The sequence below is a fragment of the Euprymna scolopes genome, chromosome 23 (genome assembly GCF_053919585.1).
Source record: "Euprymna scolopes isolate OS-2025 chromosome 23, ASM5391958v1, whole genome shotgun sequence".
NCBI classification, from domain to species: Eukaryota; Metazoa; Mollusca; class Cephalopoda; order Sepiida; family Sepiolidae; genus Euprymna; species Euprymna scolopes.
In genome coordinates, this window is record NC_136504.1 from 77846273 (window position 1) to 77870889 (window position 24617).

At 34.1% G+C, this 24617-nt stretch overlaps 1 protein-coding gene across 6 annotated transcripts in view; it reads right to left on the reverse strand.

Annotated features, from left to right (window-relative positions):
• LOC145246022 (uncharacterized) overlaps window positions 1–24617 on the reverse strand; it is a 231371-nt gene that overhangs the window by 108750 nt on the left and 98004 nt on the right. For 4 of the 6 annotated variants that reach the window (XM_080107843.1, XM_080107844.1, XM_080107841.1 and 1 more), the window contains exons 2-4: window positions 22500–22588; window positions 11706–11895; window positions 7524–7617 (exon numbers count right to left, since the gene is read on the reverse strand). In XM_080107843.1, coding sequence (XP_079963969.1) covers window positions 7524–7617; window positions 11706–11895; window positions 22500–22588 — 373 coding nt within the window. The remainder of the gene's footprint in view (window positions 1–7523; window positions 7618–11705; window positions 11896–22499; window positions 22589–24617) is intronic. The other 2 variants (XM_080107846.1, XM_080107845.1) reach the window with 1 other exon arrangement.

Below are 24617 nucleotides of genomic sequence, written 5' to 3' on the forward strand. Positions count from 1 at the left end.
ATTTGTAATAATTGTAGAGTCTTGAAACATTTTTGTTTTAAATATTTTAAGTGAGGGATGAAGGAGAGTTTTTTATCAAAAATAAGTCCCAAAAATTTATATTGATCAGCTATTTCGATTTTTTATCCTTTTAGATTGAGAATAAGGGTCATTGTGCATTTTTCTATGATTACAGAAATGGACATATTTAGTTTTGGTTGTTGAAAATTTAAAACCATTTTCTGTCGTCCATTGTGTTAGTTAGTTTATGCACATTTGTAGTTGGCGTTCTGAAATATGAATATTTTTGGATCTATGGCAGATTACAAGGTCATCCACATATAAGAAGCCATTTATCTCATTGTTTAGAAAATTTATAATATTATTTTTATATTAAATAGCGTAACTGATAAAATGCATCCTTGTGGGACTCCTCCTTCCTGTATTTTGGTGTCTGATAGGGTGTGTCCGATTCTTACTTTAAAACTTCTATCAGATAGAAAATCTTTTATCAGTATGGGTAGTCTTCCCTTTAATACAAGGTTGTAAAGGTCTTTTATTATACCCTGTCACCATGTTGTATCATATGTCCTTTCTAAATAAAAAAAGATAGCTATTGCATGTTCTTTTTTTAATGAATGCTTCTTTGATAAAAGTCTCCAATCGGACTATGTTGTCCATTGTTCCTCTTTTGTTTCTAAAACCACTTTGTAAGTTGGCAATTGAGTCATTCGTTTCCAGATACCAATTCAGTCGTTTATTTATCATTCTTTCAAATGTTTTGCAGAGACAACTTGTCAATGCAATTGGTCTGAAATTTTGTGGATCTGAATTGTCTTTCTCTGGTTTAGGGATGGGGATCACGATAGCATGTTTCCAGCTATTGGGTAGTTTTCCCTTGAACCATATTTTGTTGAGAGTGTTTAAAAGATGTGTTATAGATTTGGAAGTTGTTTCAGAAACTCATAATGTATCTCATCCGCCCCAGTAACTGTATTATGTGCTTCGTTTATGGCTTTTAAGAGTTCATTTTTAGTAAAAGGATAGTTGTATTCTTCTTTGTTGTTCGAGTTGAAATTTAATTTATTTATCTTTTTTTCTGTATCTTGTTTTATCTTTTGGAAGGATTGACTGTAATTTTTGCTGGAGGAATTGTTTTGAAAGGTTTCAGCAAGAAGATTCGCAATATTTTTTGTCTCTGTTATTTTGATGCTGTTTTGTAGGAGATGATTTAAAGGGGAGGGTGAGTTTTTACCCAAAATTTTCCTTACCATGTTCCACACTTGTTTGGGGTTCATATTTGAGTTTATTTTATTTATATAGTCTTTCCATGATCTTTTTGCTTCTCTAATAACTTTACGAGCCATTGCTCTTTTTTGCTTAAAAAGGTTTAAATTGTACTTTGTTGGTTGGGAGTTGAAGTTTCGTAAGGCAGCTTTATGTTGGCAAATTGCTTTTTGGCATTCGTTGTTAAACCAGGGTCTTTGCTGTTTGTTTGTTCTGCTACTTTTAGGTATACATTCATGTGCAATGGCTAGTAAAGTTTTAGAGAAGTATTCTATGGATTTATTTTGGTTTTCCTCCTCTAAGAGTTTTTGTTGGCATTTTTTATATTCCTCCCAATTTGCTTTTTTTATTTTCCATTGGGAGAGATGGATTTTTTTTTCTTTTAGATTTGTTAAAATCACTGGAAAATGGTCGCTACTCCATGAACCTTCTAGTTATAGTCCATGAGGATAGTAGGGTCACACAAAGATAAATCTAATGCTGAGTAGGTGCCTGAAGTGGAATGGAAGTATGTGTTGGATTTATTGTTTAATATACACAAGTCATTGTCGTTAATAATTTTTGCAAGATTCTTCCCTTTCTTATCCAAGTATGCAGATCCCCATATATCGTTGTGTCTACTGAAATCACCTAACAGTAAGAAGGGTTTGGGTAACTGATTATTTTGTTCAGCTCTGCTTTGTCTATTGGATCTTGCGGTGGGATGTAGATAGTGCAGATATTTATAGTTCTGTGTAGTGTGGCTGCTGCAGCAATGGCTTGAATATTAGTGTTTAGATCAATTTTGCTTTGTGGGATATTATTTCTAATAAGTATAGATACTCCTCCAGAGGCTCTCTGTCGGGTATTGTGGATGTGGTTGTATTGTTTGTAGTTTTTTATATTTATTTTATCATTAGCTTTTAAAAAGGTTTCTTGGAGACATATGATGGCTGGTTGATGGTTTGTTATAAGAATTAATAGATCATTTATGTTGGGTTTTAGGCTCCGGCAGTTCCATTGGATGACTTTTTGGGTTATGATTAAATTTTATGCATTTGTTTTTAACTTTTGTTAGTCGTTGGTGTCTGATCTTCGATCTTCCGTGTCCATTTCCTCAAATCTGTTTTGGATTGAGTCTCTTGGTCTGGAAGATGAACGTGGTCTGTTTATTTTGGTTTTAGCTTCTTTGTTGGTTGGTGGTTTGTTTCCTTTTCCTTCACGGGCACTTTTTGATGTCTTTTTTCTTTTTTTTTTTCCGGTGAGAGGGGTTGTTTCTGTAGGTGTTGTAGCACTTTGGGGTTTTGTGGGTCTTTTGGGTTGAGTTTTGGTTTGGGAGTTTTGTTCAGTTTTGTAATCTTTATTTTCATTGTAGATTTGTTTTATAGCTTTTTTAAATTCTTCCATTAGTTCCCTTACTTCATTGAGTAATTTCATAATGTCTTCTGGTTTGATGTTTAATAATGGGGAAAGGAGTGGCTGGTTACTTTTAATGCATCTAAAACCAAGCTTCTATCTTTACATCATCAACGTTCTGATCCACATCTGGCATCAATTAAAATGAATGGCTCTCGTCTTGGGGAGGCCTCAAGTTTTGACAGGCTTCTGGGCTTGACCTTTACTCCTGATCTTAAATGGAATATGTATATCAAATCTGTTGCCAAGGCTGCTGGAAAAATGGTCGGATCCTTCTATCGATCCAGTAGATATCTCACTGCTGATGCTATTCTCTATCTATATAAGAGTCAGATACGTCCAAGGATGGAATACTGTTGCCACATCTGGGTAGGAGCTGCTAGAAAAGACTTGTCCTGCCTTGATAGGGTTCAAAATAGACTTTGTGGCCTGGTGGGAGATGTCCTTTACTCTTCGCTGCAACCTCTATCTCACAGAAGAGATGTTGCGAGTTTGTCTCTGCTTTATCGTTATTTTCATGGAAAGTGTTCAACTGAGCTTCAATCTATGGTCCTCCCTCGCCAAACTTTCACAAGAAACACTCGACTAGCTGAAAACACTATCAATAATTCTCCCCACTCTGTGCCTAAACCTAAACGTAGATTCCATGATCAAAGCTTCTTTCTTAGAATTGCACGCCTGTGGAATTGTCTTCCGTTTTCCTGCTTTCCAGCTGTCTATAATATGGTTGTCTTCAAGTCCAACGTGAACAAGTTTCTGATGAGCCGTCCACTTAAGTTAACAAATTTACCGAACTTCCATTACTATCGATTACTATATTGTCCTTTTGACTACTGTACACTCTTTAACCCTTATTCTTGAGTGGCCTATCGGCCTTGATAAGTGGTGACGCCTGTGTAAAAAAAAAAAAAGGTTTGCTTTTGTTGTTTGGTCCGGTGGTATGCTGTATGTTTTTTTTTTTTGGTTATTTCTGAGTATTTTATATTTCCGGCTAGGTTACGAGCTTCTTGGAAGGTTATATTTTTTGTATATTTTATTTCAATTTCTTTTTCTTTCTTCCATTTGTCGCATTCTTTTGAATTTGCACTATGGCCTTTTTGGCAGTTAATACATTTTGGATCTTTTTCGCAATCTGTGTGGGTCTCGTTTTCTCCACACCTCATGCATACTGGAGAGTGTGTGCACCGGTCTCGATGGTGTCCATACCTTCGACAATTGTAGCATTTGAGAGGGTTTGGTATGTACGGTTCTATATTTATTTTTCCATATCGTATTTTGATGTTACTTGGGATTTGATGGGTATTAAAGGTTAGAATATAGGAGTTTGTATCGATGGTTTCACCATATTTTTTAATTTGGATCCTTTTTACATTGGTAACGCGTTGATTTTTTAGGTTAATTTTAATTTCTTCCAAGGAACACAGTGATAGTTCTGAATTCCTGATTACTCCTTTACTAGTATTCAACATTTTTGGGGATAGATTTTTATTTTTTTGTTATTAAAAAGTCTCCATTTAAAGATTTCTGTGATATGCTTTTGGCTTTCTACTTCCACTAGTAATGTGCTGTTATTTAGTTTTTTTTACTATTTTTGGTTTGATACTTGAGAAAATATTCTCTATTTTGAAGGGCGACACTTTTGTTATCAGTTCTCCTTCGGTTGCTTCAATAATCATGAAAAAAAGTAGATTTTGAACAAGATTTTGGTTTTGTGATTCTGTTTCTGAACGAGATTTGTCTGAAACTTCACAACGGTTTCTTTTTTGAAGTTTTTTATTTGCCATTTAAATATTTTTAATTTTTTCATTTCTCCTGCTCCCCACCCACCTCGGAGCCCTATTTGGGAAGTATTGGGGGGGGGGGTCCATTCACCCCAATACAACAAGGATACAGGAGAAGTATACTCTTCCTGCTGATGGACTCATGCACCCGTGTTTCCTTCGTCTTTTCTAATGGCCTCATTTCTAGAAAAGATGTTAAGTTTTCCAGCCGTGTTTTATCCATTCTTCAGCAAGTTGATTGACCCTCCAGCCACCGCTTACTAAATCAGTTTTTTCCCTAATGTGGGAAGCGTGAGCCTATTTTCTTGTTGTGTTTGTCTAATTTAGTGCTAGTCATGACCAACCGATTGATTGGATGGGGCCCATCCAACCACTTGTCTTAACCCAAGTAAGGGCCAAAGTGGCATGTTGCACTTCATGTCCTAATAGGACCTTGAACATGATCTGCTCAATCACCAGGATCCCGTCCTTAGGCATTACAGGTTGCCACCCACGGTCAACAGGTGACCCCATTAAGAGACTTTTACTCTCTGCAGGGGAGCAGTCGGTGTATTCTAATGCCCCGACAGGGCCGGTTGGAAAGTAGGGGAAGAAAAAGAAGGTGGGAAGGGAAGGGGGCTGTTGTTTTTGTTTTTGTAGAACACAAGTTTTATAAAAGAGAGTAGAAAAACAAAAAGGAACATCAATGTAGGTGCATTTCATCTCAGGAAGCCAATAGACAGCCTGATCTGGGAGCACCAGCCCCTCCAGAGGGATTTATAATAAAAAGTAAAAATAGCGTGTGGCGACTTAACAAGTCATTATACAGTTTAAAGCAGAGTGCTCAGTGTTGGAATACAGTATTTCACGATTATATGATTAAACAACAATTTAAATAATGTGCTGCAGACCCCTGTTTATATACTCAACACAGACAATAAAATACTGATTTGTGTTTTATGGGTCGATGATATTTTAATCGCATCAAATTGTGGCATAATGCTGACCGATGTTAAGAAAAAATTATGTAAAAGATTCAAAATGACTGATCTTGGCAAAATATCCTGGTTTTGGGGATAGAATTTACTCAAAGGAAAGGACTTATTATGATGAATCAATTGAGATATATTGACAAAATACTATTAAAACTTGGAATGGGAGAGTGCAAGAAATGCTCTACACCAGTCGAAAATGATATTAATAAAAATATACACACAGAATCTGAAATAATAGACAATAAATTATACTGAGAAATCATAGAAAGTCTTGTATATTTAATGACTGCGATTAGACTTGATATATGCTATACAGTAACAAAACTGTCACAAAAATTATCAAGGCCGACAATAAAGGATTTAAACAGCTAAACAAGTCCTTCGTAATTTAAAAGGAACAGAAGCTAGTATTTAGAAAATCAAAACATCCCCTAAAATTAACAGGATTTTCAGATTTAGATTGGGGAAATGACGAAGATCGAAAAAGTATATCTGGATATTGTTTCAGACTCTCAGAAAATGGGCCTATTATTTCATGGAAATTTAAAGAGCAACAGATTGTATCTCTCTCTACATGTGAAGCAGAATTTATCGTGATCATACACACGACCCAGGAAGTACTCTACCTTAAAAATATCCTAAAGACTATTTTAGAGCCAAAATTAACTAAAAACCCCATACTAATTAATTGCGATAATCAAGCTAGTATAGTCTTAGCACAGAACACAATAATTCAAAGATCTAAGCATATAAAATACCATTTCATAAAAAACGAGGTGAAAAAGGTATCCATTATCTTGAATTACATATCATCAGAACAAAATATCGCTGATGTATTCACGAAACCTGCAACGAGAATAAAGTTAAAGCGTTTTGCTTTTGTTGGAGGATTCTATTTTGAATAATTTTTATTTTGTATGTATATAAATTTCTATATATTGAAGAAAAAAAAAGTCCTGGGCAAGACATTCAAATGCATCCATTTTGTTTGATTTAACAGTTTAACCTATTAATGCGTAACTAATACTTTTACTGAAATAAAATAAAAAATTTTTAAAAAACGTTACAAAAAAGTCACTTTTTTGCAAACATTTTCTTTGTAAATTTCCTTTTTGATAAATAATTTTTGCATCACTTTTTTGCAAACATTTTCTTTGCAAATTTTCTTTTTGACAAATACTTTTGCATGCTTATTTTGCATAAGTTAGAATTGACTTATTTTTTTATGCACATTAGTTTTCTTTCTTATCAAAAATGTCCTAATTTTTTTTTTTTTGCATTGTTTGTTTTAATTAACAAAAAAAAAGCAAAACAAAAAACTCTTTTTAAACGGGTACATATTGCATGTATATTTATATCAGAAACCAGAATTGCTCCATAAATATTAAACCTTTCTGTAGCAACTTTACATGTTTTCTCCGTGTCAACATGGGAAGAATCTTTTGCTCTGTGGATTCCAACTCGAGAACTGTCTACTGAGAACCAGTCACCTCCAGGACTTGCGTAGAACAACTAGCCATCAGAAACTGTTCTTAAACTAAACATGACTTACACTTCTAGAGTCATCTTAAAAATATGAGGAATATGTAGATTTGTTTCCATGTGAAATTCAGTTTTACGATTTCCGAAAATCTCATCCCAATTCTGTAGAAGTGCCCACATTTCTATTAAAACTATCTCTTTACCTCTCTTCATCCATTTCTTTCTCCCCTCACCCCTCTTTCTCTGCAGTCCAACCTATTCCTGTCTCTAAACATACACACATATACAATTCTCCTTTATATAGATTCGGCAAATGAGTTGGCAAAAAGGAAGTAATACTTTGAGTAAAAAAAAAAGTCATTTTCCTTTAGTTAGGACATGAAATGGCTGGAAAATCAACTTTGTCTGATGCGTTCTATCCCAGTCAAAGAAGGATTTTTTCCCCCTAAATTTGACATGTTATTCATCCAGATGAATAATGACAACACTGATCAAGAATATATACAAACTTTGTGGATGTTTATTTTGTAATTTTGAACCTTTAGCTGGTCATATAAATATACACACATACAAACAACTATCCTCTATATAATAGATTAAAACATGCGTTATAATTTTTACTTACGGTGTCATTTATTTTATCATCAAATTCTGTATCTGACAAATCCAGATTTATTGTGCGATGTAGTGACTGAAAACCATCATCATCAGTATATTGCCTGAAAAGAAATATAAGAATTATAGTTCATCTCCTTAGAAAAGTTTTTTTTTACAGATGCTTTAATCTTAAATAAAAATTAAAAATAAATTAAAAACTTATGTTTAAAAGATTGTATGCAATGTATCTTGAAGTATTTTTCAATATTTATTACAAGATATTTACAATAAATTTTGATCAGTTTTTATATATTCTTCCATCTCAGAACCATTTGAAGTATTTAATATGCAACAGATAGCTGAATTTGAGAACTGGAAATTATCGACAATTGAAAAGCACTTCCAGGGATATGAGCGATCAATGGTATAAAAAATCTGAAATTCAGAAGAATTTCACAACAGTTGAGGCACAGATCCCCCCCACCCACCCACCAATTTTCCAACTTGTCTGACCACAAGCACCTTCTTCCCCTAGTAGTTTCCCGAAAATAACAACAGCAATGAGCAATAACAACAACAGAAACAGAAAAAAAATTTCTGTAAAATTCAGTTGTCATTAGTAACAACTGATCATAAAAACGCTTTGGATATTTCAAGATTTCAATTAAATATTAAAATAATCATATTTTAAAAAGCAAAACTCTAAGTCCTGAATATATCATAATTTACATCGGAAATCTTTCACATGCTTTAATAAATAATAATCTGCATAATATATTTGAATATATTTTAGGAAAGTAATAATAAAAATGTTAGTACTATGACACGGACATTTTGCATCAGATCTTTTTACCGCCACAGTATTTAGAAGCTTAGTACCAATCCCCTATGAGAAATTTCGTCATGAAATTTAAAAAACAATTAGAATAAACATCAATCTCACTTATTGTCAGGGTATGAAAGAAACTCATCCATTCATTTTTTTTAAAATAAACTTCAACATTTCGATGTTTCAAACATTTTTTCTAAATATTTTTCATACCCCAAGTACTAAGTAAATTAATATTTTTTATTATTGATAATGCGTTAAAATTATAATTTTCTATTGATTTCTCTTTTGGTACCATCCGTTTTTAAATAGTTTCTCCCTCATAATTTTTCACTTTTCAACAAACAAACAATTTGACTGCTAACACCCATAATTATAATCTAGTTAGCAGTTGTCAGTTTGAAATCTAGTTTAATAAACTATATTTTAAAAAAAAATTAAAAAAAAAAATTTGTTTAAAATTAATGCTGTTGGTAATTTTTTTATAAAATTTCCTTCAAGAAATATCGGTTTTTAAATATACCTAACTTTAGAACTGCCAATTAAAAGGAAAAAAAATAAGATTCTACTTTTTTATTCTGTGAATACCATAAAAAAATAATTTTAAAAACTTGACAACAAAGATAATTTAGAATTGAGTAGAGATAGATCAATTTCACATATAAATTTAATGATCCCCTCATTTCTTGACTTTTTAGAGCAGTTAGTACTCCAAATTCTTTTGATATTTTTTCAATTTGAAAATATATATATATATATAAAAATTACATTACCACTACATCTCCTAAATGCCGTACCATTAACCTGATTATCTGAGTGATAAATTCCACCCTTAAAAAATCTCCTTTAATCTTACCACTAACCCCAAGTCTCAAAATAAAATCTCTTCCACAACTATCACTAACCCTAAGTATGGGTGAAATTTACAACAAAAGTAAAGGAACTGATTTGACTTGTCACCGCTTTCGGTAGGGATATTAGGAAATACATTAGCTGACTATAACCTAATAATCATAACTTCCTTATTTTTTGATCAAATTTAATTTTAAATCATCAAATTCTTTCTATGTATGCTATTATTGAGATATTTAAGCAATTTCAATTTTCTCATGTGTATATATGTAAGGTAGTAAAAAAAAAAAACCATGAAAATTTAAACTGATTGCAAAATTCATTTATTTTTTTAGATAAAATTGGAAAAATAATGATTGTTTGCTCAATGTCAAACAGATTTTGATAATGAAGGTTGTGTTGATGAAGCAATAGTAGTAGTGTAACGTCAAAGTTACTTTATAACTGTGTCCTTACAGTTCAAACCTACGCGTTGTCCGGCACAGCTGCAAAAGAAACAAGCAAAATAAAAAAAAAATTTAAAAAAACAGGTAGGAATCAAAAATCCGACTGTATGCAATTTTTTTAAATACAAATGAAATATATTTCTGGTTTATTCAATACAATGCATTTTTTTTAATACAAATGAAAATTATTTGTGGTTCATTTAAAACCATTTTTTTTTTTTTTAATTCAAATAAATTTTTTGTGGTTCTTTTAAAATAATGCAATTTTTTAAATTGCAAATGAAATATATGTTTTTTCAAAACAATGCATTTTTTAAAATTGCAAATGAAATTTGTGTTTTTTTCAAAACAATGAATACCACTCTCTTATCTGGTATTGCTGCTCACCCATTTTCCCTTTATCAGTTGAAATATGCAGCTAATCTAGAAATTGACCTGGGTTTAGTTATGGACTGGGGTGTGAAATGACTTGTTTTGTTCAATTCTGTTAAGATTCAACTTGTGGCTTTTAATCATAGGTGCCCCTTTTTCTTCAATTTTTATAGATGGCTCTGCTCTTGGAAAGAAATTAACTAAAACTTTTTGGTCTTTCTTTCTCATCAAATCTTTCTTAAAGTTCATATGTTAAATCCATTGCTCTTTCTGCTTCTCTTAAAATTGGTTCTCTTTATCATGCTAAACACTTTCTCACATCTCTACAAATCCACTATCAAACCATGTATGAAGTATTGTTGTCATCTGTCCAATTTGAGAGTTCTTCATAAGATGCAAAAACTTATAATTTGACTGGTGCCATTCTTTCTTCTTTTCTGCACCCTTTCTATCATGGATGTGATGTTGCTAGGGTCAATTTTTTCTTTAAATACTATTATGGAATATGTTTTTCAAAATTGTCTGATATATTACCTGTTTACTTTGCTCCAGCTGATTTGACTCGGTTTAGTAGTCTTCATCAATTTGCTGTTTTGATACCCCATTGTAGTACAGTTTATTATTCCAGTAGTTTTTTCAAACAACTACAGGCTTGTAGAATCCTCTTCCTGTTCACTATTTTCTGCCTTCCTTGGTCTTTACAAGACTAAGGCTTATAAGCATTTCCTGTTGTTGTGATAATCATATTTCATGTTAGAGTTTTACAACCTACTTTAATTGCCTTTCGTAAAAGTTATTTGTTGACTACTTGTTTTTCAGTTTTTTTACACTTTTTTCTCCAATGAAAATTCTTGAAAATCGTCAATTTATAACGTAATTTACGATTTAAGTTATCGTCTGCATTTCTTGTCTTCTCATTGGATAAACACTTTGACATCTTATGGCTGTTTACCTAAGACTAAAATAAAGTCAATTTTGTCCGATTCAAAAGTTGTACAAGAACCGACAATTTAAGGATTTTGCTTTCTAAACTGCTTTCATGCAATTAAAAATAAGTCAACATATTTACTCGGCTTAAAATTTGTGCAATGTGTAGCAACATTTTAAATGTCCATCTCCTTCAAACCATTCATCCAATATACTGTGGCAGCAAATAAAATTCAAGGGCCTTTATCATCTGTAAATCCTTCAACTATGTGTCCATTAACATATTTCTCCTCTTGTTCAACTAGAGAAAGAAGTTCAAGCTTACAACCCATATCTGAAGGATATTCTTCACTTCAAATGTGTATCTAATGGGGCTTTTCATGCTAACTTACGAGGTGCAACTTCTGTGATTGAGCCTACATACACTTGAACAGCAAAGTTTGGAACAAACTAATCATAACATACAACACTATAAATAGTCGATCTCTGGATCATTTTTTTTTTTTACTCTGGTATCATACTGGGGTCTTTGGGGTCACACACACACCTGAACTGTCAACCATTTTGGCATTATAAGTGAAAAGCTGCTTACTCTGCCTACATAATTGCTCCATGGGACATACTTTCCCATGATGCAGTCCAGCAGCTAACCACAAACAAATTCAAAGGATGCTTGAACAACAGTTTTAAAAATGTATATACGTGTACATAACTTGTAAGTGGCATTACACATTTTTCTGATTTTGTTGCAAATATTATTTGATAAAAATTAAAACATTTTTACCTAAGTGGAGAAAAAAGTGCATCTGTTGGTGGCAATCGCCATTTGTCTCTTGATGTGTGAGAAGGAACCAAAGTGCTTCTCCGCATTTCATTGCCAACATCAAACGGTGCATATGAAAGAGATGCTTTTCCAGGAGTACAAATTGTTTCTCGTCTTTGGACAGCAGGTGATGAGTTAACATCTTGGATATCTAAAACAATAAAATTAAACACTAAAAACCAATTGAACAATCAAGAGATAAGAACATCTGATCTTTTTATTAAAAATTAAATTATATTTTTAAAATTCTTTTCAAAAGAATGCTTTTATAGCAAAAAGTAAAATTTGAAAAATATATTTCAGTTTAAGCAGATTTAAAATGTAAGAAATAATGGTACTTGTGCATTTAATGAACCAGGCATAATACACCATTTCGCTCGGATTTTCCCCGGAACATGTCAACAGCTCGGGTTTAGCTGCTGTCTGACGTAACATGGTGATCAGCCAATCACAACGCCATGCGCCGAGTTTCAACTCGATGCACGTGCGCGTTGGCCCGCCCGAGCAGCAGACGAGAATTCCAATACCAATTGGAAGACAGAAAAAAAAGAAAGCAAGAAAGAAACAGAAAATTTCATTGTTTTTTACTTTAAATTCAAAAACACTGATGCTAAAATAATAGAGACAATGAACTAGACCATCTTATCTAACCAGCTCCAAACCCCGGAGGCTATGATACAGTTTTGCCAGCAAAGAAAATTGATGGTAGAGTCGAAGTCCTCAACCTGCGGCCAGAAATGCATACTAGTCAAGCAAGCAAGCCTCACAGATGGGTACGACTAGAGATGCAGCAACATAAAATGTCGCCATTGGACAACTATTAGAAATGGGACCTTGTTTGCTAAATCGCGGCTGAGGATCGCCTGCATCCTGAAAATTATTTACCAGTATACGTTCAAGATGGCGACTACAAGAAACCTCCAGCGCTAATGTGGGTTGCACACAAGTGTTGATTGGAAGAATCTCCTGCGAGACATTTGCCAGGATTACTTTGTCAGGAATCCCTTTGCTGGGTCTTTGATGGATATGACCCTGTCAATAAAGAGGGTTTCTTGGTGAGCATACCAAATAGGAATGTTGAAACCCTCCTTCCACTAGTAAAAAAGAAATTCTGCAGGGAAGGGCTACCACCATTTAACAGTGAACCACAGCCATAACTTCGTAAATCCTGTAACATAGGCAACAACAAATCAAGTAGAGTGGATGTGGAAGGAAGCAAAGCAGCACAATAAACAAAAATGCAGAACCAACCAGGAGCTTCTGGACAGATATCGTTTAGAGTTCATGTGGAGACAAAAAATTGGTAGACAGCCGTTTGACTCTACATTAACTCACATTGCCGACAACTACCCAGTTGGTAAGGAGCTTCCTGTCACGTCTGCTATCACATCTACGTCCACTTTGTCATCTGGTGCCCTCCAAAAATCTGAGGAAAATACATCCTCCTGAGAAAAATGTTCCTAACAAAATAAAAAATTCCAACTACTCGCAGGGATTTGGCAAAAAAAAATTACCAGTTCTGTTTGTTTTTATTTACACATACTTGCCAAAAAGAAAAATACAAAAAAAAGTTTGTTTCGCTTTTTTTTTAAATATAAAAAATACTTTAAATTCTTTATCAGACAAAAAAATTTTACACAATAGTATTTTTAATAGTATTTTTAAGTTAAATTAAAGTTTTACGATATCTTTTTTTTATTCAACTATTAGGTGAAAGTACTGAATTGTTACAAACAACTTTCTCCATGTTAAGGATGGCTTTCTAAATAGCATTATTTCAGTTTCAATAAGTGCACCAGTAAAAAAAAAAAAGTTACCATTAGTTATTGAAAAAAAAATTTTATTAAAAAAAACTTTTTGCTTAAAATTTGACACAAAATAAAGACATTTTCTTCAGTTAATAATCTAAATGAACAGTAGGTTTTTGCTTTTTTTTCCTGTTTCTACATTTAAAATTTTATTTTATTTTTCTTTTACGTAGTATTATTTCATACCAACACTTGGCTTTATCCGGCTGTTGATGTCATGCTCCAGAGAAATCCGAGCCGGAAGCTAAGTTAAATCTGGTTCTTTTTTTTTTTTTTTTACATAGGCATCACCACATTATCAAGGCCAAGAGGCCACTCAAGGATAAGGGTTAAAGAGTGTACAGTAGAAATTGGACATGAGGTTGTTTGCTCAGCAACTGAGATTGCTAACTTGCTTGCCAGACGGTTTGCCTCCAACTCCACACTGGACTCTGCTAACCCACCCCCTTCTTTAAATGCACAAGTACTGAAATAACCGCTTACTTTTTTTAAAGTTTATTTTAACACTCAGATATTGAACGTGTTCACATGAATTCGATTATAATGGCATATTCAAATTTACAGTCAACCAAGGATCTATGCAGATGACTAAACGTATCTTCCTGACATTACTGAGGAGTTTTTTTTTTTTTTACTTTTTCTAAATAGGATTTGGAAAGTTAAATTCAATTATTTTGGTAGTGTTGGATCCTGAATTATTAATTGAATCAAATTGTTATGAAAACTATAATTTTGATATAATTTTTTTAATCTCTATAAAATTATTAGATGTCAATAGTTTCCAAAGCTTTCAATCTTAATTATATGAGGATTTGCTAAGAATTTTAAAGCCAGTTTAAATGCCTTAAAATTCCTTTCAAATTTCAAAGACTCACCAAATAAATTTCTTCTTTTAATTTTATTCAAGTATTAGCGGGGCTACCCGACGTTGCTCAGTCAGAAGTTTAGTATCTGTAAGGTGATGTACTAGAGCTTGGTTAAATATGGTCTCAAATATTTTGGTGAAAAGTGGGAGGAGGCTAATGGGGCGATAATTTACTGGGTCAGTTCTTTCGCCAGAATTCTTGAAAACTTGCACTACAGAAGCAGTTTTTCAGCAGGCAGGAAAGCAAGATTCATTAAGGCATTTGTTGTAAAGTTTGGAGAGAACTGGAGCTACTTCGGCGGCACACTTTTTTAATAGCACAGCCGGGATGAGATCAGGTCCACATGCTTTTGCAGTGTCAAGCTTTCTTATGATAGCATGCACCTGAGCAGGAATGATTTTCAGATCATCTAATGTGGCGTCTGTCTGTAAAGGAATCCGGGGGGGGGGGGGGGGGGTAGCAGAGTCCAGTGTGGAGTTGGAGGCAAACCGTCTGGCAAGCAAGTTAGCCTTCTCAGTTGCTGAGCAAACAACCTCATGATTGTTGGATAGTGAGGGAATTGTTGATTACCCATTATTTACTACACTGTTGTAGATTTTCCAGAAGTCTCGGGTTCCTAATTTCTGTGCTTCGATGTGTTTTTGGGTGGTTTCAGTAAATTCCCTCTTAGCTGTCGCTATTTCTTTCTTACAGTTATTTCTGGCTTCTATGTACTTCTGTCTGTTTGAACTGGACTTATGTCGGTTAAATCTGTGGTATGCATGCTGCCTTTGCGCTATGGCAGCTGCACAAGTTGAAGTGAACCATTGAGTAGAGTGGGGTTTGCTATAGAATTTGCATGTGGGAACATGTGCTTCAATTGCCGCTTTGAACCATTCAGTGGTCTCATTAGCGCAATGTTCAGCAGGAAGTGAAAAGATATTTTGCCATGGAGCGTCCCTGATGAGGTCCCTGATGGCTTCCCAGTCAGCCTTTTTATAATATCTCGTTGTTTTGAGCAGTGGCTCTTCAGTTTTGGCTCTAGAGTTTAGGGTGATTTCAACCATTACCACTGCATGATCGGCGTTCCCAAGAGGGCTGTGGGCATTCGTTACAGTCATCAGGAACTGTGGTCAAAAACAGGTCTAGAAGTGATGCATGTTGTTCTTGCTGGTCTGGGAAACGGGTTGGAAACGTAACCATCTGTGATAGGGAATGGGATATAGAGAAGTTACGTGTTGTGATACCAGCTGCGTCTGTGTAAGTAGAAAATCCAAGCCAGTTGCTGTAGTGGACATTGAAGTCACCAAATACATGAACTTGTGCGCTAGTGTCGAGGGAAAGTGCTGTATCTATGATGTCAGAGACTTTGTTTATTAGGGCAGTCCTGGGTCGAGAGAGAGCGGTAGAGAAAATATAAGTAGCTAATGTTATCTTGCATGTTAAGTCTAAAGCACATAAGGGCTTGATCGTCCGATTCTAGTTTAGTTTCTCTAATCAAGGGGAGGGTGTTTCGAATGTAGACTCCAAGCCCATGCATATGTCTGTCAGAGTCCTTACGGCAGAGTAGGAGATATCCAGGTATGTTAAAGTAGTTAGAGGGGATGGAGGAGTGTAGGTTAGTCTCACTTAGTGCTAAGATATCTGGGGTGTTTGTTAGGAGAAATGCTTCAACATCATTTAAGTTAGTTCTAAGCCTACAGATGTTCGTAAATGCGAACCTCAAGAGAGAAGGCAGGTTGTTTTGGCCTGGTTTTAGCGTAATTTTTAATGTACTGTCATTTTTATTTTTAAGAGTTTCAGTTTAGGTAAGGGGTGCTGAGCAAGTGGTTATGCAGAATACAAGACATGCAACACCGGCAGATCATCAGCTGTCCCTCCATCTACTAGGGTTGTGGCCTCAGGATAGCCCACCGGGGATGAGTGCAGGGTCCCTTTCCATGTGCGACATGGCACTACAAACATCTCAATATTATACAAGTGTTGATGGAGCAGCCACTCTAAGCGCTACCAAAGAGTTAGAGCACCTGTACTACCAGTCGGGAACAGCAGCCAGGAACTGTCTACCGGTACCCTCAACCCATCAGATGATGGTCAACCCAATCTGCTTGCACTGGCATTACGGTATTCAAGCACCCCCAAGTGCCCAGTTTAAGGGTTGGGATGTGTCGGGAGTGGGGAAAAAACAGCGTTCATTGCCATAGTCAGGAAACAAGATCGACCACTGAGTGTTTCTGTCGACTCCTAGTGGTTCGCCCTCTACGCCTGGCTAATAGACAAAGAAGGAGTATGGAAGCCGGGCGATAGACAGTGCCTATCTACTCCTTAAGCAGTTCAGGTTTGCAGACCGGTAATTTGTTTGAGTCACCAGCTCTAGGAAGGCTGTCATCCAAGACTAGAGAGGCCTTCCTCCCCTTAGGTTTGGCTTCTAGACGTATGATCTGGGAAGATCTACAGGTCCATCAGTACCGAGAGGGTGTGCCCCGCGCCTGGATCCTAGTCGAGATATTTCTGCAACCCCGCGAGGGTGGTTAGTGTTGTTACTGGGTTAGTTTATAAAGGTTATATATCTACTGAGAGATTATACTCCTCAAAGTGATTACAGGGCATTGCTATTTCAATTGTTTGCTACTGGAGGAAAGGGTGAGTAAGAGTTCATGCAGTGGAAGCAGCTATATTTGCAAACAGGTCTGTTGGAAGGAGTTAATATGGCTTAATGTTTTTTTTCCCTTTAAATTTATAATTGAGAAAATAAATAAAAAATAAAAGTAAAATAAAATGTTCTTCCTTTTATTTTTATGTTGGCTTAGTAATAGGATAATGCGTTACAGAATGGTTAATATTACAAATTAATTAAAAATTGTTGTGCAAACTCTGGATAATTTAGATGGCAGAAGGGTTATATATTCAATAGATACAAGTAACGTCATTTTTGATAAGTACAATACAGTACAGGTGGAAGTAAATTATACGCTATGGCGTCTACATTATGTATAATACAGTAAATAAATATATATGGTGAGATTTCCAGTAGATGCGAATGTATGGGGAGTTATGAGTATTAAGTAGGTTTCCATTTCTAATAAGGATATCTTCAGCTTACGTTTATAAATCAGGAAATTGTATTTTGCGTTACAGAGTATCGGTACAGTTTTTGTATTTAACATTGTAAGGGTAAGGAAGAGACAGCTATTGCTATGTAATATAGATAGCTGTAAATCTAAGTACAGACCGTAGTTAGTAAGTATCTACCTGGTTAAGAACAAACTAGTGCATGCCTTAGGGGTAGAAATGAATGGATGTTTAGTGGTCATGACTTCCAATCGGTCAGCATGCGAAGGTTAAGGGCTGAAATCTGAGGACCCCCATCCAAGTTGTGTGTAATGTATGCATGTTAGTGGCAGCTTGGGGAGTAGGGCAGATTGTTCGTTTTCAGGAGAGGGTTAAACTTACAGAATACAGTAGAATTAATTATTAGAATGTAAGGCGATTTGATATTCAAGGTCATGTAGGGCACTAGTAGTTAGAGAGTGAAACTGCTGTACGTAATCAGCTTTGTCACTTCCAGTATCGATGTGGCGAGGTTTTTCTTTTGTTTCCTGTGTTCAGTTCTTAGGGTTGCAAGACTTGCTTCTGTGTCTGCTTTTCTTTCTTGATTTAATCTTTCTGCAACACCTTCCTAATGTCCCTTGCTTCCACATGCAGAGCTTCATCACTATGCTACGTTCTGTCAAAGTTTGTGGCTTGTATCACAGTTCCTACACTTCCTGCTTCAGTTAATGTTATATATTCTTTCTGCCTTCGGCATTCCGAGCTGGTCATTTCTGACAGTAAGAGCTTCATACTTCCAGTCCTCAGTCAGTATACTGATTATACTGTAGCCTTTTGGTTTGCTGTAGAGCTTGTTCCAGAAAGTGTCATATGGTGTTGAAAATATGATGCTGATACTGAACACAGCCTATCCAATGTGGCCCATGCTTTTGAGATGTGAATTTCGATATCTCTCTCTGTGGAAACTATGTTGCTGCCCAGATATGTAAACTCAGCGACTTCTTTCAGTGTTGATCCAACCAGCGCCCTTATCTCTCCTTTCAGATTGAAAGTCATAAACTTTGTCTTATCCGCATTTATGTGGAGACCAATGTCATTTGCAGACTTTTCTAGCTTGCGTAACAGTGTTTGGTTTGCCCATCAACAGTGTTGTTCGTGAACAAAGTAATATCGTCTACGTAATCTGCATCAGTTATGTGTGCTGATTGATGACAGTCTGTTTTTGGATTCATTCAGGGAGAAGCCTAGTGTATTGTGTATATCAACAGAGGTGTGAAGTACAAAGTCAAGACAGACAATGAAAAGAAAAGGAGCAAGAGTATTTCCTTGTAGAACCCCAGTGCAGATGTTGAAAAATTCAGTGTCCCCCATCTGGGAACCTAACCATTGCTCGAGTGTGCTCATATAGCATCATGATAGCATTAATGACTTCATTTGGAATGCCATATGCTTTTAATATGCTGACCATTTTTCCTCTATGTACGGAGTCGAATGCTTTGGAGAAATCTACAAAGATCATGACTGCCTCAATGTTTTGGGCTTTGACTCCTTCAATTAGTCTCCTAACAGTAAGTATTTGACTAGTAGTAGAGTGATTTTTTCTAAATCCATTCTGGTTTTTCCTAAGCACTTCTTCGATTTTTGATTGGATACGGTTGAGAAGCTTGGCATTGTAGAGTTTTGCTGCCACTGAAGTGAGTGTTATTCCTTTGTAATTGATTGGTATGCTTAGGTTACCCTTCTTGGGGAAGGGAAGTATACATCCTTCCCTCCATATATGAATAACTTTTTGCTTATATACAGAATTGCATGAATTAAGAAGGATGTCATTGAAGCCACCTGTCTCCCATACTCCAGGAGATATGTTATTTAAACCTGCAGCTTCATGATTCTTGATTTTCTTTAGTACAGTTAGAAGTTCCTCCATTGTAAAATCACCCTTCTCAATATCGAGTTCCTGTACAACAATCGGTTGAATTGGTTTGTCTGTCACTTCTTGTTTGTTTCCAAGTAGCTTTTCAAAATGTGCTTTCCATTTCGAACATGCATTCTCTGGAGTGTTTGCCTTTAACTTAGCTTTTGCAGGTCGTTTGCACCCAGATATCTTGTTTACTACTTGCCAAGCCAGATATGATTGTTTGTTATCTGCTGCATTCTGGATTTGATCTATTTGTTCTTGAACATACTTTTGTTGTTCTGATAGGTACCTCATACTAAGAGTATACAAACTATACTTTTGATTATTTAAGCTTTTTCTCTCAATAAATCCATTTCTAAATTGTCATCTCAATTATTCTTAACATATCTGAACAAAGTTATACAAATAAGTCCCAACTAAATTTTCTTACTGTCATGTCAGACAGTAAGAAAATTTAAGAAATGGCAAAACGAATCCGAGAAGGAAAAGAATGCCAGTTGAACCATGACAAAGGGAAAAAGGGACAACTCAACATCATCACAGGACGTAGCTAAACGAGCATCCCTAAAATCTTAGGTGAGATTATAGGATGATTATACATATTTTTTATAATCACAAAATAACTCATAAATTGAGATTGTTAGTGTAATACTAATGCATCTTTGATGAATTTAATTTTAAACATTTAAGATCTTTATTTTATTTATGGAGAAATTAGTACTGTTCAATTAACATGTAAAATAGTCCCATGAAAATCTAGATTATGAATTAGCTATCAAAAACAGCATATAATTAGCGATCAAAAACAGCATATAATTAGCGATCAAAAACAGCATATAATTAGCGATCAAAAACAGCATATAATTAGCGATCAAAAACAGCATATAATTAGCGATCAAAAACAGCATATAATTAGCGATCAAAAACAGAATATATGTCAAGGTAACATATATTGAGCGAGTTTTTAACAGTATTTTATTCAGTTTTTTATTTATAACACCTTTTCCCAAACTTATCGTGTTAAAGAGGGATTCAGACGCCATCTTGAATTTTCCAATACATCGGTAAACACTGTATGGTTTTCGAGCTGAATAAACATGTTACATTGAATAAAAATACGAAAAATATATCCAATTTGGTAGAAAAGTAACTTATCTTGCCTTTGATAACATTTATTTGTTATATATTTCTTTTTGGCAACTTTTTCGAATCTATGTGTACAGTAATACAAACCCATTAAAAATATTGTTTTTGATTTTGAAAAAATATTGTGGTTCATTTGTATTTAAAAATATTGTGGTTCATTTTGATTAAAAAATATTCATTTTGATTAAAAAAATATTCATTTTGATTTAAAAAAAATATTGTTCATTTCGATTAAAAAACATTCATTTTGATTTAAAAAAAATCATTTTGATAAAATAAAATTGTTTAATTTTATTATTTGTTTATTGTCTTAACTCATACCAAATGTTTTGCTTGTGTTCTGTTTCAAATATTCATATTCTTACATGCATAATTTTCATTTAATTATATTAAATAAACTTAAAGTTTACTACAAATCAAATCGTGTTCCTTCACTTTTTAAAATGTAATTTATAAGTAATTAAAGAACGCATTCTAATCTTTAAAATCTATAATACAACAAAATATTCAATTGCCTTATAATACTTAAACAAACAACTTGTGTTTTTTTTATTATTTTTTTATTATTAATATTAGATGAGTTTCAGTATAAATCATCGTGTTCTTTATTTCAATCCAATTTCGAAGTTTTGTAACGCTGTCTGTAAAAATATATATGATGTTTATAATGACCTATGATTGCGTATTTATATACATTATTTTCCCTATCCTTCTGTTCATCGTACATTTTTTACTCCCAAACTTAAACATGGTGGGTGCATGGAATTCATTTACCGATACAAAAGAAATGATAAGTAAATAAATCCATAAATAAATATTATAAATGGTTTATTTTAATACTTGCCAGGATGCGGAGGAAAATGAATGAAGGGGGAGGAGAATAAAATAAAAACATTTTGGAAACAGATTAAGTTTGAAAGAATTGCTTTACACAGAAAGAAATTAATGAAAAAAGAATAAAATTAAATTTCTTTTCCTTCTTGATTTTTTTTAGTTTTTTATGAAAAAGGAAGTCAAAATTAAGACTATAAAAAACAATTTTTATTAAGAGCGAACCTCAGTCGTCAGGTCTGTAAAAAAAAAACGTGGAATAATCAAGAAATGTTTTCTAATACAAATTTTTTTTACTTATGTGTTCATTTGTCTCTTTGATGTTCGTTTGTTTAATATATCGGTTTGCAATATCACTTTGTCATTCTGTCAGACTCAAATTTTAAATCTATATATCTATAAAAGTGAAAGTGTGTGTGTGTGTGTGTTTGTCTGTGTACATTTCCCTACGAAATAACTGTCAATTTTTAGTCTACAGACTCGAAATTATACAGGGTACTGAGATTTGGAAAAATCTATGTGATCGGTTTTTAGCCAGAAATTTGGCGATTAAGGGGTCAAAGTTCAACGATTTGAGCTTTGAGAACTCTAGCAAACTTCTCCGACAATTTTGGGTCTACACCCTTGAAATTTTAGATATAGGTTCCGTGGACATGGATCTAACTTAACTTGATTTGAGGCCAAAACAATAAATTTTCAGGGGTCATAATAGGGGTCAAAGTTTAAAAAATTACCCCTTTTTTTTTTTGCTCAGCATACTTCTCCAAACACCCGGGCAACGCCGGGCACCCATGCTAGTGGATTATATAAAAATACATAGATAATTTGCTTTATAATAATAAATATTAAATAAATTAATAATAATTAAATTTACATGAATTAAAACATATTATTCAAGCGTATTTTACGATCGGGCAACGCCGGGCGGTCTACTAGTATATATATATATACGACAAACATGTATACGCTCGTTATACAGCCATACTGTTTATATACACCCCCAGTATGCAACAATCTAATATAATGGAAAGTATTTCACAACAACCAGAAAAATAAACAAGATTATGAATAAAACCTGAAAGTACAAAACTCAAATAATAAAATATACTTTCTCAATAAAAAAAAAAAATTTAAAAAATAAAAAAAATCAACTTACTGACAAGTAAGGATTCCGTCCCATTCTTACAGTTTTTTGCAGATCTAGGATTACTTAGATCAACAAGTTGACCCTGTGCTAACGGCTTCCTAGAAGAGAAAAATTTTATGTGGTTATAATTAAACAATTACATATTTCACTACAATGTATTTAACAAATGATGTAGACCCGCTAATATGGAAACATTTTTCAATTATGACAAAAAATAAATAAATCGGTTAGGGAGAATAGCTTAACTGAAGAATAAAGAAAGTTTTCTACCTTACAATTTAAATTTTATTTTCCAGCATAAGTTAACAAATGTACAAACAAATTAAAAACTGATTTCATTGCATCCCAGGCATGCCTTTATAATTTTTTTATCTATAAACATTATTTGGTTACACATTTGCAGACATTGAAGTCAGAGTTATAAATAAACATATCTCTTAACCTAATAAAAGCTTACTACACATATACCAAAATCAAGGATTCTGATATACACTAAACTGCATTTGATGGTATTAGTGGTGCCGCTTTGCATGTTAGCATGAAAATTAATGCCTTCAAAACGAAGATTTTCTCTACCAACATCCTTCTACCACATTAAGTCACTGTAACTCTTAATGAGGAAGTAGTTGAAAAGGTTGACAACTTCAAATATCTTGGTGTCACCTTGACAGCCAAAGGTTAAGGAGAAGATGAAATCTCAATTAGAATCTACAAGGTCACTATGCTTTCTTTCAGCTACAAATCTTTAATTGCAAAAAAAATCCGATAATAGTCAGATAACATACTTCCTAACTTCCGGTGAATCTGCTACCGGAAACAGTCTCAAAGCAAATCAGTTTCTTCGCTTTTTTTTTCACGCCTACATCTCCCCTTTACATGTACTTTTTTATTATGTTTTTTCGATCATTCTTTTTTTATTATTTTTTTTATTTTATTATTGAAAAGTTTTTTCGGTCTTATTTCAATTAAGAATTATTGAAATTAGTATTTTTATTTTTTAAATTATTGGAAACTCTGTTTAAGTAACAAACTATTTAGTTTATGACATAATGACAGCCACGGAATCGTGCATCACCAAAACAGCAATGAAAGACCTTGCTAATTATTGTAGACGAGCCTGGCTGTTCGGCTTTGCCCAGGTGTTTGGAGGGGTGTGTTGAGCAAAAAAAAAAAAAAAAAAAAAAAGTGGTAGTAGACAGGCAGGCTCAAAATCGTGAGGTAAAGGCCAAAACAAAAGTGAAGGAAAATCTGATGTCTTAGCCGATGTCTCCCTGACACGACCGAAAGTCAAAAGCGTTGAAATTAACTGAAGTCAATCCAACAGTGACGATGACTTGCTAAAATGTCAGCGAAAAAAAATCGACCCTTACTTGGAGAAAATAGTTGAGTTTAGGGTAAAGGAATCAATGTTTTTGGCCAATTTTTCAATATTTGTCATCTAAGACGTCAAGCTTCAAAATGATACCGATCTTGTTAGGATCCGTCGCCTTATTGCGAGATATACAAACATACATACATTTAAACAGACAGGTGAGATTTATATAATACTAGCGGGGGTTGGAGGTACCCGGCGTTGCCGGAGTGTTTGGAGGTGTGTGTGGTCGGGCAGGGGGGGTGTTAATCAAAACATAAGAATAAGCGAAGTAAATATTTAAAAAAAACAAACAAAAAAAACTAACGTAAGGCAAAAGAACAATGTTAAATGTAAAAATCAGAAAAACAAAAAAAAAAAAACAGAAAAACGAACGTGAAAAACGTCTTTAAAAAATCTGAAAAATACCCCCCCCCCAAAAAAAAAGACATGCGAAAAATGGCTTCGGGGGGTACCCGGCGTTGCTCGGGTGTTTGTAGGTGTGTATGTCAATGTGTGTGAGTGGGGGGGGGGGGTAAAATAAAAAAAATAAAAAAAGTTTTGGTAAAAACCCTTAAGGCAAAGTTGGAAATTAAGGCGTGAAAAAAAAAAAAACGTGACGTTAACCAATGGGCCACCTTGACATATAACGGAAACACGTTTGAATTTAAGTAATAAAAACAGAATTGACACGTGGCTGCAATAAAAGTTATTTGACCTAATTAATGAGTTCAAATAGAAGTCACGCAGTTAACTTTTGCTGCGGGGCATAGTTT